This window comes from Bidens hawaiensis, unplaced genomic scaffold, assembly GCF_021521415.1.
Source record: "Bidens hawaiensis isolate Kalapana, Puna unplaced genomic scaffold, B.hawaiensis_p1.1 tig00038980_1, whole genome shotgun sequence".
NCBI classification, from domain to species: domain Eukaryota; kingdom Viridiplantae; phylum Streptophyta; class Magnoliopsida; order Asterales; family Asteraceae; genus Bidens; species Bidens hawaiensis.
In genome coordinates this window covers 59173-81380 of record NW_027496839.1, presented here as the reverse complement: position 1 = coordinate 81380, position 22208 = coordinate 59173, and the positions used below count along the sequence as shown (strand labels likewise).

The following is a 22208-nucleotide window of genomic DNA, read 5'->3' as shown; positions in this document are numbered from 1 at the left end:
TGCCAAACAAGCAACATGGACTTGATTTTACCTTTTCTTAGTTTTAACATAACTTTCAATTGAGGCTTGAACATGGTCAATTGATGTGAGATTGATGTTAATGGAGGTAATGTTATGCACGATTGTTGTGGACTCACCCTCGGGTGAGTTTGATTTACGCTCAGAGTTTAAACAAGGTACCCCGATTTTCTTTATCTAGCGGTTTGCTGGAAAGAGAGAGACGCCGACGGCTGTTCAGGTGGAGGAGTAGAGGCCGGCGCAGCGGCGGTTCAGGAGGAGAAGAGTCATCGGTGGTGAGGGTTGGAGGGGAAGGAGAAGGTAGTTTCTTGTTTATGAGAGAACGTAATGTTTTATGTGATGAAAAAAAATAAGAGGAGAAGAGGTTAGCGCTGTGTTCCTGAGTCTCATTAAATGAAAGAAAGGAAAGGAAAACGAGAGAAAGAAGTGGAGTGGTGTGTTCTCAAGTTTCATTAAAAGAAGGAAAGGAAAAGAAACAAGGAAATGTGTGTTCCCGAGTTTCATTAAAGGAAAGGAAAGAAAAGAAAGGAAAGGAAAAACAAGGCAAATGAAGGATAAATTGGATGGGTTTATTTTCTTTTCAAATTGGAAAGAATTGGATGGAAAGGAAAGGAAAAGAGGAAAGAAAGTGAAAATGAAAAGAAAGGAAAGGATTCCTTTCCTTTCTCTCCTTAACTCAACTCGGGAACACAGCGTAGAAGTGGCAGATCCATGTCTTCTAGGAAAAGAGGGTGTGCAAAGCTTTTTTAATGAAAGGTCTTTCGAAAAACAAAAACACTGCAGACCACAACGTCTGTGCGTGGTCTACGCGGCGCAGACAAAAAAGGTCAAGAAGAGCTTTTGAGAAAAAAACAAATTGCCCCTTTGAGAGTGTTAACTATAAAGCTTTTTAATTTGTTATATTTATTTATTAATTAAAGCATATTTTATTTAAAAGGTAAAATGATCAATGAGCCCTAACTTGCATGACATATAACCTAACTTAACAAGAAAAACTAATTGGGTTATGGCTAAAAGACAAACAATGTAGCATTTGAAAACGTAAAGTATAAATCATGTCAATTTTGGAAGATAGTATTTTAAAGTAATAGGTTGTGGCAATAGCATGAAATGTTTTAATAGTATAAGTATATTAGTTTTGAATTCTTTTAGATTCTGTTTGGTATGAAGTAATGAAATGAATAAGGGAATGGAATGGACAAAGAAATGAAATGTATCATTACATTCCATTATCATGTTTGGTTATCATGTAGAAATGAAATGATTCTTCACTTTATTTTTATTAGTAAATATTATTATTGTTAATAATAATAATAATATTACCATTATTTACTAAAAATAATAAACTGATAATATTTATTATTATTATTATTATTTACTAATTATTATTAGTAGTAGAAAATAATTATAATAACTAATAATATGAATCTTCATAATAACTACTTTTTAAAACCAGCACATTAAAACGAAATTATTTAATTATAGCATGAAATGTTTTAATAGTATAAGTATATTAGTTTTGAATTCTTTTAGATACTGTTTGGTATGAAGTAATGAAATGAATAAGGGAATGGAATGGACAAAGAAATGAAATGTATCATTACATTCCATTATCATGTTTGGTTATCATGTAGAAATGAAATGATTCTTCACTTTATTTTTATTAGTAAATATTATTATTGTTAATAATAATAATAATATTACCATTATTTACTAAAAATAATAAACTGATAATATTTATTATTATTATTATTATTTACTAATTATTATTAGTAGTAGAAAATAATTATAATAACTAATAATATGAATCTTCATAATAACTACTTTTTAAAACCAGCACATTAAAACGAAATTATTTAATTAAATAAAAATAATCGTAAAATTGTTGAATCACACATGCGTGCTGTGAATAAATATAATAATAATTCTAATATAATATTAGTTATATTATAATATACAAATCAATAATGATATTAATAATAATAACATACTATAATAATATTGACAATATAATAATATTATAATATAATAATAATAACAATTATTATTATTTATTTATTTATTATTACTATTATTATTTTTATTATTTTTATTGGGTTGTTTCTCTTCCTTGAAGGAATGAAAAAAAAAATACCCTTTTTTAAAGGAATGAAAATCTTATAATTGGAATGAGTTTCATTCCTTAAAGAATAACACATTCCATTACCACATAACAACTAAACATGTTTTAATTCATTCCATTGAAATAATTCATTCCATTTTATCCTTCATTCTTTCACACCAAACACTACCTTAATACCAAGAAATTCTATTAAGACCTAGTATATATATGGAATGTATAGTAATATCTTTATTTAATTAAAATGAATGGAGTAATAAGCAGGTGACTATCAATCCATGCATCAATATGTCAACACTCAACATGCATTGCAATAATCAAGCGTACTTATATAACTCATATTATTTTCACTAGGTTTCTCTAATGCTAAGCTTTTGTTTCTAATTTAAGTTAAGCTTATCTTTATCATGTTTGTTGCTTTCAAACATGTTAGCAGATTAAAACTCTCAAGAACAAAGACAAAGCCAACAACTACAATTTTGGTTAAACTTAGAAAGATTTAGTTAGAAGTACATAGAAATACAACAGTTCTTGGTAAGTTTTACTTCACCTATTTTATGGTTTAGTCATTTTTATATTTGTTGAAAAGAACATGATACAAAAAGGGCCCCAATTTTAGTGACTGCTTTAAGTTCTCAAAAAGCTTGGGTCGACACTGACCTTAACTAAGCTTTTTGCGAGAGTTACTAGGGTGTTGCCTTAGTCAAGTTGTCGTGCTACCAAATGTGTTTGGGTAAAATAAGTAATAGATCTTGTTTATATTTGAATTATATTAATAGATATCTTTGCATTTAGAATTGAGATTTATCCCTAACAATTAGGGATTGCTTTGTATTATAAATATATTGTAACCATAATGAAGAGATGAAAGAAAATCACGTTCTTCATGGTATCACAGCCATCGAAATAACCCTTGCCGATTTTTTTCTTTTCTCCCTGTCGGCATTCCTCTCATCGATCCTCTGCCTATCTTTGATCACATTCTCCCTCATGGAATCCAAAATTCATCCGGCCATCACGGTTTCAAACATCAAAAACTTCGTCCCGATAACCCTCGACAATGAAAACGCTCAATACAACACATGATCCGAACTTTTTCGGATTCATTGCACTGATTATTTGGTTGATGACCATCTTCAACCATGGCCCGCGGTGTCTTCCTCCCCCTCCGGATCCGTAGCCGACAAAGACAAATCCACAGCCGATAAAGACACGGGTTCCGATCAATGGAAACGCTTAGACGCCATTGTTTTACAATGGATTTACGGAACGATTTCAATCGATCTCCTTCAAACAATAATGAAGAAAAACTCTACAGCCTTCGAAGCATGGGTCGCGCTAGAGAACCTATTTCACGACAACAAGAGCTCCCGAGCTCTCCACCTTCAGTCGAAACTCACCAATACACGACTGGAATCTTTCAAAGACATGGCATCATACTGCCAGGAAATTAAAGTCCTTGCCGATCAGCTTTCTAACATTGACGTGGCACTCTCAAACACTCAATTGGTTCTTAAGGTTCTCGGGGGTTTATCGGAACAATATGCCACTATCGCTGCCATCATCCGGAACACCGAACCTCTCCCGGATTTTAACACCGTCCGGTCAAAGCTTTGTGGGGAAGAAACCGAACGACAGGCACAGGCGTTGCAATTTTCTCAATCGGCCGGCCAAGCCCTCGCGGCTTCTGGGAAACCGGACCAACAATAGCAGCAAGACTCCTCAACCCGCCAGAAACACTTCAACGGCAGCAGCAACGATCGTGGACGAGGTCGGGCCCGCGGCTGGGGACGCAGCCTGTTTCAACAGCTCGGGTACGTTCCATGGGCTCCATTCTTGGGACAGTGGCCAAACGCTCCACAACTTCAACCAACTTGGCACCAGTGGGCAGCCACACCACCATGTCCCTACCCGACTTCAAACAAACCACCCACCTCGAACACTGATCAGGGAATATTAGGTCCCAGACCGACTCAGGCATATCCCATAGGATTCACACCGACCGACATAGACCAAGCTCTACATACTATGTCGCTTTACCCCCCACCCCCCGGAGCAACCTTGGTACATGGACACCGGTGCCTCTAATCACATGACGAACAATACAGGTAATTTCTCGTCTTTTTCTAATACGGGTATTTTACGAAACATCATAGTTGGTGACGGTAATTCCATTCCAGTAACTAGCCATGGCAATCAAACCCTACCACCACCCTACCCTCCGCTTAAATTAAACAATGTTTTACTTGCACTTCATATTATCAAAAACTTGTTGTCGGTCCGTCGCCTTACAACCAACAATCAAGTCTCGATTGACCCGTATGGTTTTCTTGTGAAGGATCTCAAGACCAAGGCACGTATCCTACGCAGCAATAGCACCGGGGACCTCTATCCTCTCACACCGCAGATCCTGTCCAAGATTAAATCACCATCTTCGTTTACTGCCATCTCCCAAGACGTATGGCACCAACGCCTGGGTCACCCGGGTCCTGATTTAATAAAGTCACTTAGGAATTCAAATTTTATTCAATGTAATAAGACTAGTTCTAAACTTTGTCAATCTTATGTTTTTGGTAAAAGTGTTAGACTACCATTTGTTAATTCTAGTACTTCCACTTTCATGCCATTTGATTTATTGCATAGTGACTTGTGGACCTCACCCGTTATTAGTACCAGTGGCCGTCGATATTACATTCTGTTTGTCGATGACTTCACCAATTTTTTATGGACCTACCCACTTTGCCACAAATCCCAAGTGTTTCCCACCTTTAAACAATTTTTCAACCTAATCGAAACCCAATTCAAATGTAAAATTAAACAATTTCAATGTGACAACGGGAAGGAATACTCTAATAATTCCTTTCAAACATTTTCTCACCAAAACGGAATGACGCTTCGATTCTCTTGCCCTTATACCTCTTCCCAAAATGGTAAAGCGGAACATAAAATCCGCTCTATCAATAACATCATCCGTACCCTCCTAGCTCAATCTAACCTACCCAACACCTTCTGGCATCACGCGCTAGAGGTCGCCACATACCTAATAAATATTCTCCCTTCCAAACTACTTAATAATAACACACCAACCCACATCCTATATCGCCGATCACCATCCTAAGAACGCCTCTACGTGTTCGGGTGTCTATGCTACCCATTAATCCCTCACACCACCATCCACAAACTACAACATCGATCAAAACCTTGCGTTTTTCTTGGGTACCCCACCCAACATCGCGGGTACAAATGCCTAGACTTATCCACTAATAAAATAATTATATGTCGTCACGTACAATTTGATGAAAACGTTTTCCCCTTCAAAAATGTTACCCATCCCTCTCTTCAATCTTATAAATTTATGACTGACAACATACACCCGACCCATTGGGAACATGTTGATCACAATCCATTATCACAATCATCATCTCAACCTAACCCTCTCTCACCCTCTGCACATACAGAACCCATGGCCCACCATCCTTCACCCCAATCTACTCACCCCATCACTCAAACATACTCTCGCCGTCCCAAACAACCCTCCATCCCTAAGGCCCAGCAACAACCACCAACTCAGCCCCCTGTTATACCACCACAGCCTCAACAAACCCATCCGGCTCTTGCGCACCGTACCATTCGAACGCGATCGATGGACGGTATTCTAAAACCACGACAATCATTCAATCTCAACACTACCTCCCCCGTACCTCTACCTCGAAATCCTGAACTTGCCTTGTCCACACCGGAATGGCGCCAAGCAATGAATGTTGAATTTGATGCCCTTATTAAAAATAAGACGTGGGAATTAGTCCCGAGCCAACCGAATATGAACATAATACGGAGCATGTGGCTTTTTCGCCATAAATTCAAATCGGATGGTTCACTAGAACGTTGCAAAGCATGGTTGGTCTGTGATGGTCGAAACCAACATTTGGGCGTTGATTGTGGCGAGACGTTTAGTCCGTTGTTAAATCGGCCACCATCCGCACGGTTTTATCGTTGGCACTAACGGCGTCCAGGTCAATCCATCAACTTGATGTGACCAAAGCCTTCCTACATGGCACATTAAATGAAACAGTATACATGCATCAACTGATGGGTTTCCGGCATCGTGATTATCCGGATCACGTTTGCCGACTCAAAAGTCATTGTACGGTCTTTAACAGGCACCCCGAGCATGGTACCAACGGTTTACAGACTTCGTTTATACCATGGGGTTTATGCAAAGTTGTTGCGATAATTCCTTGTTTGTCTATCATCGGGGTGCAGATACATCATATCTACTTATTTATGTTGATGATATTATACTCACCACTTCATCCGATGCCCTCCGTATCAATCTTATGGCTAAGCTATCTGCCGAGTTTGTCATGAAAGACCTCGGGCCGCTAAGCTACTTCTTAGGAATTTCGGTTAAACGGTTTGAAAATAAATTATTCATATTGCAACAAACATATGTGGGGGATATATTAGAGCGTGCGGGCATGAGTTCGTGCAAATCGGTTCCGACACCGGTCGATACAAAACCAAAGCTTAGCAACAACGACGGTGTCAATTTTCAAGATCCAACTCTTTATCGCAGTCTCGCCGGTACTCTCCTCACATTCGCGAGGCCTGACATCTCGTATGCAGTTCAGCAACTATGTATTCACATGCATGCTCCTAAACAATCACACTGGAATGCTCTTCTTCGAGTACTCCGGTACTTATGGGGTACCCAAACCTACGGACTAACTCTTGGTCCGTCTAATGCCCTGTCGTTACGCGCATACACCGATGCGGACTGGGCAGGTTGCCCGGACACTCGTCTGTCGACCTCAAGTTATTGTGTTTACTTTGGGGACAATGTGCTATCCTGGTCATCGAAATGGCAGTCAACGGTGTCTCGTTCGAGTGCGGAAGCTGAATATAGGGGCTTTGCAAATGTTGTGGCGGAGATATGTTGGCTACGCAACTTATTACTGGAATTGCACCGTCCCCTTTATGTTGCCACTTTGGTGTACTGTGACAACATAAGCGCTATTTACTTGTCGGGTAATCCAGTTCAACACCAACGAACAAAGCATATTGAACTGGACATCCATTTTGTTTGCGAACAAGTTCGTTGAGGTAAGGTTCGCATTGTGCACGTCCCGACACGTTTTCAGATAGCAGATATCTTCACGAAGGGTCTTCCAAAGTTATTGTTCGACGATTTCCGATCCAGTCTCAGCATTCGGCCACCTCCCGCTTCGACTGCGGGGGTGTAATAGATATTGTTTATATTTGAATTATATTGATAGATATTTTTGTATTTAGAATTGAGATTTATCCCTAACAGTTAGGGATTGCTTTGTATTATAAATATATTGTAACCATAATGAAGAGATGAAAGAAAATCACGTTCTTCAATAAGATTAACTTAAAAGGTAAGAGACATTTTTTAGACGTACGTGAGATAAACTCGAAGAAAAAAATTTACAAAGTCACACTTTTGTTAGTGAGGGTTGAAACATGTCACATGAGAATTTGATTCAACATTACATTTATCATAGTTGTGTATACAACGTATCAGCATATGAATAAGACGAGTGACTACGTTATATTTGGTGAATAGGCTATGTATAGTGACTAGAAGTTTTTTCATGTATTCATTTTATAACATTTTTACGTTATTTACAAAAATGTTACCGCGTAAAAAATATGCCCTTTAAATAGATTCCACGAATGAAAATTGATTTTCTTTTTCTAAAATATTTTAAAGTCCTTAAATAAATTCCACGAGTGAAAAATGATTTTTTTTTCTAAAATATTTTAAATATTTAAATGTTCTCATTTAAAATGAGTTTCGAATTTTTCAATGTTTTCTCGTTGATTAATAAATTTAACCTAAAGTTTCATTGTTCTAAGTTCCTATGTACGAAAACGTGATCATCTTTTTTTTTTTTAAATTTCTTTTGGACATTATGAAAGAGGAACTTGTATATCTCTCATAACCATCCCCCAAACCTTTGGGTTGCCTATAAATTGCCACAAAGCAATCATCACTCCACAAACCAACTCTTCACTTCACTCAAAAATGGTTAACGTTCATCTGGAGTTTCGAAACTCGCAACGAGCACAAGGTCCAGCCACAATAACGGCTATTGGGACCGGGACACCCTCTAATTGTGTCTTCCAAAGCACTTACTCTGATTACTACTTCCGTGTAACAAAAAGCGAGCATATGAAAGAGCTCAAAGAAAAGTTCAAACGTATTTGTAAGTCAAATATTCATATATATGATCATTGTTAGCATGTTATCATAACTAGTGGCAAACCCAAGTAATGTTTTGATCGTGGATTGTTTTCTTTAAGCTCATATTAGGTTAATATCCGAATTTATGGTTTTATTGGGACATAACTTGTCGTTTCAACATGTAAATATTATAAAAGATACAACGAGCTTTTGATTTACGTAAAAGTTATTGCGGTTTAAAAACCAAATGATACTCAATTACCTTTTTTTTCTTTCATTTTGATTTTCAAATACAAAATGTATAGATTGTTTCTTAAGTTCGTTCAAAAATCTCAGCGTTGGTGTTTTAAAATCTTTGTGGCAGATCAAGAAACCGTGATATAAAGTATATATAATAAAATAAAAGAAACGCGGTGTTGATTAACCTCGCATCCTATATGCTAGGTCTGATCACAATTCACTATTGTTCTTAATTTTGATAAAAAAAATTCATTTATTGAGCATACGTAGGTGACAAGTCGATGGTGAAAAAACGATACATGTACTTAACCGAAGAGATCCTGAAAGAGAAACCAAATATTTGCACTTACATGGCGCCATCCTTAAACGATAGACAAGATATTGCGGTGGTGGAAGTACCAAAGCTTGGTAAAGAAGCCGCCACTCGACCGATTATGGAATGGGGACAACCCAAGTCCAAAATCACACACTTGGTTTTCAGCACCTCGTGTGGAGTTGACATGCCAGCGGCGGATTACCAGCTCACAAGACTCCTGGATCTTCACCCTTCGGTCCAACGCTTTGTAATGTACCAGCACGGATGCTATGCTGGAGGCTCGGTTCTTAGGTTGGCCAAAGACTTAGCCGAGAACAACAAGGGGGCTCGTGTCTTGGTGGTCTGCTCTGAGCTGAGTAGTGTGGTAAGTTTTCATGGGCCTGATAAAGCCAATATTGATAACCTTGTTGGGAGGGCTTTGTTTAGTGATGGAGCCGCAGCCATCATAGTTGGATCAGACCCTTTGCTTGGTGTCGAAAAACCGTTGTTTGAGATTGTTTCGGCATCCCAAACGATTGTCCCTGATAGCCATGGTGTACTTGATGGACACCAACGCGAGGCTGGGCTTATATTTCATATAAGTGGAAGAATCCCTAGACTTGTCTCAAAACAATATTGAACAACTCTTGGTTGAGGCCTTTAAACCGTTTAATATCAAGGATTGGAACTCGGTTTTTTGGGTTGCGCATCCGGGTGGGCCCGCGATATTAGACGAGGTGGAGGAAAAACTAGCCCTTGAGCCGGATAAACTACGGGCGTCGAGAGGTGTGCTTCGTGAATACGGGAATATGTGGGGTGCTACAGTACTGTTTATTCTTAATGAAATGCGGCACTCGTCAAGGACAAAGGGGCTCGAAACCACCGGAGAGGGTTTAGAGTGGGGTGTGTTGTTTGGGATCGGACCAGGGCTCACTATTGAGACCGTGGTTCTCCGTAGTGTGTCCATTGTGTAGTTACTTATATGCCTAGCTTTCTTATTATATATATGGTTTATGAGTTTGTAATAAATAACGCCAAAAAAGACATGCATGTGCAAGTAGTTTCTATTACGTAATCATTTCCTATTATATTATAGTATGGAATTTCTTACATCAACAGCATCATTTACTAATTTCTTTCTTTCTTTTAGGGGTACCTTTTGATTTGATTTGATTTGATTTGATTTGATTTGATAGAAACAATAAACTAATGCTCCTATGCATGGTTTGATTTTCTTCTTTGAGCCACCATTCATTTTAATACGGGGAACTGAAATAACAACTATATATATGTTGGCCCATTCCTTTTGGTATTGTGCATTTTGGAATCACCATTCATTTTAATATGAAAAATTGGGGATAACAATTATTTTTGCTCCGTTCAGAAAAATTATCTTTTTGGTATTTTACAAGTAAGGGCAAAATATATACTATTTAAGGAAAATTGCACGGTTCATGTGAAGAGTTAGTTTATTAATGAAATGAAAACAGTAATGATATAAAAAGTGGTTTTTGATTAAGATCATACCAACACTACGCGAACCTTCAGCGTAAAAGTCAGATAAAATGAAGATCTAATTTCATGATCACTCTTTTTGGTGTGTGCGTGTCTTTATGAAAACGTCATACAAAACAAGTTTGACACTTTTCTCCACTTTCTATATACATAGATTAAGTTGTTAACTATGACGGAAATTCATTGGTATAATCACAAACACAAGGCAGAGAATTGGAGCAAACTTGCTTCCACTTTTCTGAAAAGGAAACTATACGATTATAACTGAAAGTTGCTTGATCAAAATAAGCAAACTACTAGCATAGTAAATACATAAAGAAATATAAATAAAATATAAACGCGCTCGACTAGTTAACTAGATAAAAAAACTCCTTCGATTGCACGCCAAGTAACAAACCCACGTCTTCATACCCGTGAACCTTTTGACCCGATAGAATCAAACTTGACCCAATTAGAATTAGACAGCATATCACCTCCCTAGTTCGATCTGTCCTGACTTCCAAGGTTTTCGCCACTAAACAGGTCTCTCGGTTCAATGAACTTCACCCTCGGGAGTGCTTTGGTTAACATACCATCTCGCTGTTCTTTACCACTTATATGTTCTATCTGAATTTCACTTCTTTCAATGCATTCTCTGTCTCTGATGAAGTTGTATCGGGCATTGATTAATATGTTTTCTCCTCCCATAAAAACGAAAATTTTCATGAGTTTTATATATGTTGTTGACCCGGCCAAATTAGAACAACCTTTTCGTTGACATGATTAGTTCATTTGCATCATACATCCAAAGGTGATCGTCAACCATCACCGCTTTGTTCCCACATTCTGTGATAGAGGCCAAGTTCGAGATTGGCTAATCTCCTTTTAAAATAAAATTCACTATATGTAAAGAGACTTGTTTTGATCAATTTTTCATGTTCTCTATTAAAAACCAAACATGCCTTTTATAGGCTTACAGTAAGTAACTAATGCATGAAATAAGGAAGATAGGTTTAGTACCCACTAATACTTCTAGGAATTGAAAAACTAAAAGTCTAAAATAAAGGAAATAACCAACTAATGCAAATAAATATGGGATTGACCAGAGAACATGGAGATAATAGTGGTGCATCATGGGGGATCCATATCATTCTGTGATCTGCCTAAGGCTCAATATATTCGGACGCAAATAGGGCTGTCATAACATATCGGACACGACACGATAAGAAACGATGACCTGTTGTGCTAAACACGAATACGGCACGATAACTAATCGTGTTATTTTTTCCAAACACGAACACGAACCTGCTTAGTAACAGGTTATCCTGTTAAGACCTGTTAAAGGACCTGCTTAAAGACACAATGAATAATACATGCGTAACGAAACCAAAATATTCAAAACAAACATAAAAGTCTTAATTAATAGATAATCCATAACATAATTGAAACAAAAAACCACAAATCCATAACATACTTGAAACAAAATACGACAAATCCATAACATACTTGAAACAAAAAACCATATAAGCAAAGCATAATAATATACATAATATCGGGTTCTGGAAGGCATTAATGAAATGTCGTTCGTAAGTATGACTTTAGGTTTAAGACTTTAGGAGTTTATATATATTTATTTTTTAAAATAAAAATCTACGCAGGTTACTAATAGGTTAATAGGTCTTTAACCTGTTAAGACACAAATCTAAACATGAACAGGTCAACCTGTTTAAAGACACAAAATATGTTAAGCTCAAACCCAAACCTGTTAAAACCTGTTTCGTGTCGTGTTGAGTTAACAGGTCCAGGTCATAAATTGACAGCCCTAAATGCAAATATATCAGGAATGAGGTATACATTTGTTACTAACCTTTAGTCTCCGTTGTTGCATTCTAACAGGAAGGTGCCATTCCTTTTGATTCATCCACGTACTTCAGCAAAGTGTGAACTTTAATCAGTCATATGATTGCTAGCTTTACTATCTAGTCTAGCTACCAAATCCCATCTTTCTCTTGCACTATTAGCACTCTATTTGGGCTGGACCTTTTTCTTCATTCAACAAGATGACTTCAGCATGTTATTTTTGTTCCACAACCGCTGTCATCATCAAGGTAGGCCGGTCTTCATGCTAGTGGCTGATCTAGACATAAATCTCAGCGGCAATGTTCAAAAAAAAATTGTTTTACCATATTTCATACAATGTAAACATAACAAAAGTAGAAACATGATAATAAATAAAATAAACACATAGGGTGCAAATTTCCCCTCTTCGGTTTTTAAAAGATTGAAATCGAGCTATTACACATTTTTCTTTTACTTTATCAAATATTTCTCTTTCGACGGCACAAATTAAAGTATTGTTCAAATACTTATCACACATTCGCTTGGCAAACCCGTATTGATAAGGTTCATTTTAGAAAAACATATTTCAACTGTTGCGGTTGCAATCGATAAACCTAACATTAGCTTCAATATTCAATAAACCAAAGGAAAAGTGGTGTGCTTTCCGGCTTCCACCATTACACAGGCAAGGTCACACATTTCACCCAATTTTATAAATTTATCATCTTCCTTTAAAGTATGATAAAAGTTGATACGGACATCTAAAATACACCCTCTTTTTTCATTACTAAAATCATTCAAATACATCCGAAAATGTCACTATCTTATATATGTCAAACTTGGAAAGCGAATCTCATAGATTTAAACCGAGCATATTTTCTAACAAACTAGTTGAGACCTCACTGAATTTATTTCCATGTTCTTGAATTTACATATTCAAAACCGTATTAAAAACTTCAACCTCAAAATGATGATTCTGTCGAACATGTTTCTGTTTAATGTCTCACGTTCAACACAAAAGAAAAAAAAAGGTTTATGATTTTAATTTGCTTTGGGGTTTATTTGATTTGAACTTTTAAAAAATGATGATTCTATTGAGCCTATTTCTGTTTGAGCTTGTTTAGTTTGATGTGTCTCGTTCAAACAAAAGAAAAGCAAGTTAATGGTTTTTGTTTGCTTTGGGCTAAACTTAGTTTGGGCTTTATTTGATTTGAACTTTTAAATTGATTGTGCTTTAAACAAATATGGGTAACTTAATATTTTCTCAGGGGTAACGAATTACGAAAACCGACCGAAAAAAATAAAATTTACACTACCGACGAAAAGTTGAGGGGTAGCATCTGGTTGTAAGCTACACCCGTCCCTGCTTCATGCATTTTAACAAGGCTTTCTTTCGATCTTCTTTATACCTGTACCTAATAAATAAGTAATCGTTTACGTCACGTACCACAATTCTCAAATACTTGTTTTTAAATATATTAAATTATTAGCTAGTAACTTAAAATTAATTTCAATCATATATTATCTCAAATTAAATATCCTTTTATATTTTTTTTGGTTTTCTCTTTCGTTTGCTTTCGCAAGTACAACGAAAATGAAAAACTTTATTTCTGAAGGATTAATCACTCGTCATCAAAGTACAAGGGGTCTGTTAGCAATCAAAGATCAATACTCGCAATTCACAATTGAATTAAATAAGAACAAGATGATGATACACACGAATTCTTGATTTAACAATTAATATGCTATTGAATATACTAAATACGTAATGTTAATTTGTTTGACATCATCCCTATTTATAGAATAGATAATTACATATTAACCTTACTAAATACAATAATTACAATGAGACCCCTGTACATATAATTAATAATAAATTTTAATTTAAATATTAATACTCCCCCTTAAACTAAACTTGGAGGTCTTCGTTTCTTCAAGATCCGGTTGCCATCATAGTAGCGTTAGTTCATCATCTTCCTCCCAGATCAGGTTTGCTTCCACTCTTTTCTCCCCTTTTGGACATTCATATTTGATATGTCTAAGTTCATTACAATTGAAGCATCTTATGTGATCTTTGTTTTGATTACCATGCTTCCCACCTTTATTTTTCCATGACCTCCAATTTTTGCCTTCACCATGTCCGTTGTTTTCCTGCTTAGAACTTTCGTGACCGCAACGTTCAGATTTATGGTCATTGGCTTTCTTCTTTCCGTCTTCTTTGGAGAATAAGACCTTGTCATGCATGTCTTCCTCCTTGATTTTCTTCTTGGTGCATTCCTCGAAAGCCTTCAATCTTCCAACGACTTCTTGGAATGGCATTGCACCAAGATCAACAAACTTCTCGATCACAGCAACAATCTGAATGAATTTTTCTGGCACCGAACTGAGTAGTTTTCGAACCAGTTTCTTGTCATTCATAATATGCCCAAGACTTGCAATCTCACTAATTTTTCCAGCATAAACATCAAGCGACTCGTCAACACCCATTTTTAGAGACTCAAAATCTGACTCAAGTGTCTCTAAATGCGCTTCTTTAACTCTGTCAACTCCAATATGTCGAACCTTTAATGCGTCAAAAATTTCTTTGTAAGTAAAATTAGCAATTTGCAATACCATGTTTTCTGGAATTGCTTGGTATAGTAATGCAATTGCGGTATTATTCTATTTCTCATCAACTTCGGTGCCCTCTTTTGGTTCGACGGCTTCCCAACTTCCATGGACATTAAAGATCGATCTGATCTTTACATCCCAAATGGTGTAATTTTTAGAGTTTAACATAGGGCATTGAAAACTCATGGATATCCCTCATTTGATGTTACAACTTCTTTATCCTTGGACTGAACCATTTTCTTAGTTTTCTTTTTCCCAATCTTGACAAACTGACTATCACCGGTTTTGGATCGATTTTGATTTCAACTTTACTAGTATTGGATCAAATAGATATCAACCTTTACCAATAACAGTTCACCAATTTTTCGGTTGCCTTACAACTTAAGATAAATCAAAACCAACTATTAATACTACAAACAGTATCTGATTTATAAAACCAACTATTTCAACAACGGTTTATGGGTTTTTTGGTCACAAAATGAATCAAAACCAACCGTTTTATACCGATAGTAGTATACAGGTTTCCCAATGCAAATCAAAACCAATTGTTCGTCTCAACCGACAACAACACACGGGTTTTTCGGTTACCTAAACAACTCAAACCAACTACTTTAAAAACACAACAGTGTTCGGGTTTATCGGTAACCAAGTGAATCAAAACCAACCGATTCGCCCAAGAATAGTATCCGGGTTTTCGGTTGCAAGGCAAATCAAAACCAATTGTCCGTCTCTACCGACAACAATACACGGGTTTTTCGGTTGCCAAACAAATCAAACCAACTATCCTTAAAACCTGTCCTTGTGTGTTTTGTATGTTTAAAATAAAACAAAACAATCAAGCTTCTGTATAATGGTTTCAAAATATTGAACACCTTCAAATTTTGAAATCTTGTTAATTGCCTGTATTCAATCTATGGAATACCCAACAGTCCAAATGCGTTGAACTTTGCACAAAATTGAAAAACTAATTCCAAGACTTTGATAATTGTGAACATAATAAAAAATGAATAATCCTTTTGTTTGATTATGATCTCAATCACCGTTTTTTTCAACGACTTCAACTTGTGACCACAACAAAGGTAAAAAAAATCAAACAAATTGATCGTTTGTGTATCAAACAAATTATCAAAACGATTTAATCAAATGAATTAATAGCATGAATTGATCCTTTCACTTGATCAAATACTCAATCATGTTCGAATGATTTCTGGTTTTATCGATCAAACTCGGGAGAAAATCGGTTCTTGATCGAATTTCCTTAATCAATATCTTAATCAATTACTCAATTAATAATTGATTAAACACAAACCCTGATTTTGTATGGCGTTCTTGATTCAGTTTCACAGCCCTTGACCAGATTGAATGAGTACAAAAACGATCGTCCACTTTCTCTTAATCGATGGATTCAGACAAATTCCCAATTGATTGATTAAAAAACTGGAAATCGTTTAAAAACCTTGGCTCTGATGCCACTGTTAGCAATAAAAGATCAATACTCACAATTCACAATTGAATTGAATAAGAACAATATGATGATACACACGAATTCTTGATTTAACAATACTAATATGCGATTGAATATACTGAATATGTAATGTTAATTTGTCTGACATCATCCCTATTTATAGAATAAATAATTACATATTAACCCTACTAAATAAAATAATTACAATAAGACCCCTATACTTATAATTGATAATAAAGCTTAGTTTAAATATTAATACGGTCGTAGTGTAATTAGTTATAAGTATGTTTAAGTCATACTTAAACATGTATGTAAAGTTTAGGGATTAGAGTGTCAATGTGTCAAGTTTGTAGCTGCCAAAAACACATGTATGTATCTTATTGTTCTTGAAAGGTTGCAACCCTAATCATCAAACCTTTTGGTGATCTATAAATAGGGGAACAATCAGAACGTTTAATTCATTCAATCCATGTTCAAGTTATTCAATAAAGATTGTTGTTCATATATCATTGTTCGTGTTATCAATTCATTATCAACGATCCATATTTGGCCAACAATTGGTATTAGAGCATTAGGATATTCACGAATTGATTATTACCTTGAACAATTATAGATTTGCAGTGGTTAATTCCGAACCAGAAACGAATTTCCCGCCAGAAAACATACAGTAGCAGGTTTTCGGCAGCAATAGCGGATTCCGGCGATTTTTCCGGCAATCACGTTTTTTCGGCAGGTTCTTTTGAGTGAAATTAAACAAACAAAGGGTACCAACGATTTTCTCCGACAGCAAATAGAAGTTCTGGATATTAAAAAATGTGACAGCTGTAGATTCTGGCATATTTCGTTTTTCCAGCAAGGATTTCGGTGAAATTCATTTTTCCAGCAGGCCTATTTTTCGAGCAGAATTTGTAGAGTAGTTAGCATCGGTGGTTCCGACAATGGACTGGAGGGTATATACACAAGCAAACGCAGCGGAACAAGGTGTTTTGGTGATACACGGCTTTCCGGCAAACCCGGTTTTTTCGATGACAAAATTCCGGTGAATTTCTTTTGCGCAATAGCGTTTTTTGAAAATTGCGTTTAGGATTAGTGGCGGTGGTAATTCCGGTTTCAAAATTGCAACATAAGGATTTAAATTTGTTAAGGGTAGCGGTGCGATTTTCCAGTGGTATACAAAAGTGCGTCGGCGTAGAGTTTTTCTAACGGGGTAATCGAAAGTCAAGGAGGCAGCGTGGTATTGTGTTTGCGGGCTATTGTAAATCCGGCAACATCTGGCAAATAAAGGCGGACACAACAGTGGTTTGTTACGAGTAAGAATCAGGAACCGAGGTTAAAGATCAAAGTTGATCAATTTCAACAAAAAGGAGTTTTGTTGAAGCACCAAACTGAAGAAAGATATACAGGGGCTGATTCGGTTTGCCAGTATGTATAACATGTTTATCAGAAAGTGAATTCGATTAAGGAATAATTGAGGGTGACTGAAGGAATTATATTCGCGGGTTTTCGGTTAATACAAATTCAGGTTTGCAAATTATATTCTTGAATCATTGTATTTTTTAGTATATATAACCAGTAGGGTTGTCTATATGGGATTGTGAAAACCTTAGTCAGTCAAGGTGAAAATTCTACGATTTGAGAGGATGTTAGATTCGGAGACTCATCCAGATAACAACGCACTTGTAACATACAAAGGGGTAGGATCACTAACCCATTATCAGTGCCCAATTTTAAAGTCTACAAATTATACCGTTTGGGCAATATGAATCAAGATAATTCTTGAGGCAAACGGATTATGGGAAATGATAAACCTACTGAAGCTACACAACTAGATGTTCAAAAGGACAAGGCAATGATTGCGTACCTGTATCAAGCGATATAGGAGGCTGTCATTTGCAAGTGGCAAGTTGCAAAACAGCAAGAAAAGTGTGGGAAGCGTTGAGGAAAAGACATGCCGTTGTTGAATGAGTACAAAAGGCTCGTTTACAATCGTTACTGGTGGAGTTCCATATGATGCAAATGAAGTAGGACAAGTCAATAGACACCTTCATGGAGGGGATTAACACGTATACTACTAAGGCTAGTGAACTGGGAAAACCCTTGGTTGAACCCATGGTTGTACGGAAGCTCTTAGAATCCGTGCCAGACCGGTTTATCTAGATTGTTGCATCAATAGAACAGAGTACCGACATAGATGAAGTTTCAATTGACGATATCATCGGGAAATTGAAGACTTATGAAGAGCGGATAAGTATCAAGAAAAGAAGCCATGAAGATGGTTAAGATAGATTGTTGTACGCACGCCAAGACAACAACTCAGGCCGAGATAAGCGATTTGAAAATCGTGGACAAGGAAAGTTTAACCCAACGAAAGGGAAATGGAAGGATAGGAAAAATCCTAAGGAAGAAGGCTCTTCAAGCAGACCAGGACGAACAAGAATTAGAAGAAGTTCGACAAGAGGAAGATCAGATGCCACAAATGTGAGTAATTCGGACACTTTCAATGGGAATTTTCACAAAGGAATGTTGGTGAAGCATAGTTAAACTTGGTGCAAGAAGACACAGAACTAACACTGCTAATGGCAATCACTGTGGATGGTAGTGAAAAAGTCATGTTGAATGAGCGTGAAGGTCAAACCAAGAAGCACACTTCAACAGAGGAAAGTCTATGGTATTTAGATAATGGTGCAAGTAATCACATGACCGGAGTGAGGAGTCATTTCAAGGAGATTGATGAAACAATCGGTGGTCATGTTTGATTTGGAGACGGATCATATGCAGAGATCAAGGGAAGAGGCTCTATATTGTTGGAATGTAAGAATCAAGAACAAAGGATCATATCCGATGTGTACTACATTCCAAATCTCAAGAATAGTATATTGAGCCTAAGGCAACTAACGAAAATCGGGTGTAAAGTGGTCATGGAAGGAAATCATCTGTTAATATCTGATCACGGGAGGAACCTGTTGTTCAAAGTAGAACGGTCTAAGAGCAGGTTATACAACGTCACATTGAAGATAGGAACACCCGCATATCTTCTAGCAAACATAGATGACGGAGCATGGATGTGGCACACAAGATTGGGTCATTTAAACTTTGATTCAATCAAAGATATAACTTGGAAAAAGATGGTTCAAGTAATTCTAGAAGTCAAGCGCACAAGACAGATTTGTGATGCTTGTGTAATAGGAAAACACAATAAAGATCCATTTCCAAATAAGGCTAAGTTCAGGTCTTTAAAACCTTTAGACTTGGTCTATGGAGATCTTTGTGGTCCTATATCCCCACCAACACATTCAGGAAAGAAGTACATATTCCTACTTGTAGACGACTGTACTCGTTTCATATGGGTTTATTTCTTAGTCTCGAAGGATCAAGCATTTGAGTTATTTAAAGAATTCAAAGAAAGGGTGGAGTCAAAATTACGAACCAAGTTAAGGATGCTGAGGACTGATAGAGGAGGAGAATTCACATCAAATGAATTCAATCAGTTGCAGAGGAAACGACATTGCAAGGCAATTAACAGCACCTTACTCGCCACAACAAAATGGAGTAGCTGAACGAAGAAACAGGACGATGTTATCTACTACTCGGAGTATGCTTAAGGCAATAAAGATGCCTCAGAATTTGTGGGGAGAAGCAGTTAGGCACGCAATATTCGTGCTGAATAGAGTCTCTACGAAAGCTCTATTGAATAAAACACCGTACGAAGCACTAACTGGAAGGAAGCCAAATCTAGGAGATTTGAAGATTTTTGGTTGCACAGTATATGCCAAGGTAATATCATCTCACTTAAAGAAATTAGATGATAGAAACAAGCCTGTGGTTTCCTTAGGTGTGGAGGAAGGGCATATAGGTTATATGATCTGGCAAAAGATAAGAGAAGGGTACATCAGAGAAGCAATGGACAAGTTTTGTCATTGAAGGGTTTGATGAAGTTCAAAAAGTACGTGTAAATCCCGAGATTCACGAAGACAATAATCACGAAGGAGAAGTTGGTAATCAAAACTCTCTTGTTACCCCTCCAACATAATCCTATATTAGATAAAAAGGAAGAGGTTCATGAGACAACTAGGAGTTCGCATCACGAGTTTGATCATATCCCTAAACGAGGCTTTATGAGGATATCGTAAGTGCAAGAGGATGCACTAGCAAGATTATTAAACATGGATGAGTTGGAAGTGCTTATGATGGTGGAGGAAGAGCCACGTAATTACAAGGAAGCATCTACCGATGAAAGATGGATTGAAGCAATGAAGGTTGAATTGGACTCAATCAACAAGAACAACACTTGGAAGTTGACTACTTTGCCAAGCGGTCATAAGGCGATTGGTCTAAGGGAAACATTGTGAAATATAAGGCAATGCTAGTAGCAAAAGGTTACCTTCAAGAACATGGTATAGATTTCGATGAAGTATTCACACCGTGTGCACGTATCGAAACTGCTCGGTTAATCTTAGCCATGGCAGCCTATCATGGCTGGGAAGTACATCATCTGGATGTAAAGTCAGCATTCTTAAATAGAGAACTAAAAGAAAAGGTCTATGTCTCATAACCTAAGAGTTTCATAGAGCCTAAGAATGCGGGAAAAGTTACAAGCTTACTAAAGCATTATATGGACTAAGGCAAGCACCACGTGCTTGGAATATGAAGTTGGATGAGACGTTGAAGTCGTTGAACTTCAAGAAATGCAATCTGGAACAAGCAGCGCATACAAAGAAGACGAAGAATTATACACTGATCACTAGGGTTTATGTTGATGACTTGATAGTCACGGGCACTCCGAGAAGGAAATTGACTTGTTCAAATCCCAAATTGAAGATAAGTTTAAAACGAGCGATCTTGGATTTCTAGTATATTATCTAGGGATTGAAGTTACCCAAGTCGGGGGTGAGATTGCAATAAAGCAGACATGATATATCAATAAAATCCTGGAAGTTAGTGATATGGTTAACAGTAATGAGACCAAAATTCCCATTGATCCGGGAACAAAGTTAACTAAGACTGAGGGAGCCACACCTGTAGAATGTACTCAATACAAAAGTCTAATTGGGAGTCTAAGGTACTTGTTACATACAAGGCCTGATTTATGTGACTCAATGGGATTGCTAAGTAGATTCATGCAAGAACCTATGGATCATCATTTGAAAGCTGTTAAACAAGTGATACGCTACATCAAATAAACAAAGGAGCATGGAATCATCTACAAGAAATGAGGCTGCAAGATAACTGGTTATAGTGATAGTAGTTATGGCGTCAACATAGACAAAGGAAAAGGAACTACTGGGCTCGTATTCTACTTTGGAGAATCTCCTATAACCTGGTGTACACAGAAGCAACAAATGGTTTGCATCATCATCATGTGAATCAAAATTCATGGCAACAACAGCAGCAGCAACAACATGTCAAGCACTGTGGCTAAAGCGCTTACTTGGAGAATTAACTGGCTGGAAGGAAGAGAAGATAACTCTGAAGGTTGACAACATTTCAGCGATAGCGCTTATGAAGAATCCAATGTTTCATGGAAAGAGCAAGCATATAGACACACATTATCATTTCATTAGAGAGTGTGTGGAAGACGGACACATAAATATAGAGCATATTAGCGGTGAGTTACGAAAGGTGGATATTCTGACAAAGGCACTCGCAAGACTCAAGTTTGCAACTATGAGGCAAATGCTCGGTGTTCAAGATCTACGACAAGAAGAGGATCATGATTAAGGGGTTGAATGAAGGATTAATCACTCGTCATCAAAGTACAAGGGGTCGTAGTGTAATTAGTTAAAAGCATGTTTAAGTCATACTTAAAAATGTATGTAAAGTCTAGGGGTTAGAGTGTCAATGTGTTAAGTTTGTAACTGCCAAAAACATGTGTCTGTATCTTATTGTTCTTGAAAGGTTGCAACCCTAATCATCAAAC

At 36.9% G+C, this 22208-nt stretch overlaps 2 protein-coding genes and 1 pseudogene across 2 annotated transcripts; 2 read left to right on the top strand and 1 right to left on the bottom strand.

Moving 5' to 3' along the window:
• The first annotated feature begins 3436 nt into the window (after positions 1–3436).
• Positions 3437–3847, top strand: LOC143590734 (uncharacterized). Its single transcript, XM_077071126.1, has one exon. It carries the CDS (start codon positions 3437–3439, stop codon positions 3845–3847), a length of 411 nt encoding a protein of 136 aa, XP_076927241.1.
• Positions 3848–8189: 4342 nt separating this feature from the next.
• LOC143590739 (chalcone synthase 2-like) lies at positions 8190–9857 on the top strand (annotated as a pseudogene).
• A 4309-nt stretch (positions 9858–14166) lies between these two features.
• Positions 14167–14832, bottom strand: LOC143590733 (uncharacterized). Its single transcript, XM_077071125.1, has one exon. It carries the CDS (start codon positions 14830–14832, stop codon positions 14167–14169), a length of 666 nt encoding a protein of 221 aa, XP_076927240.1.
• Between the last annotated feature and the right edge of the window lie 7376 nt (positions 14833–22208).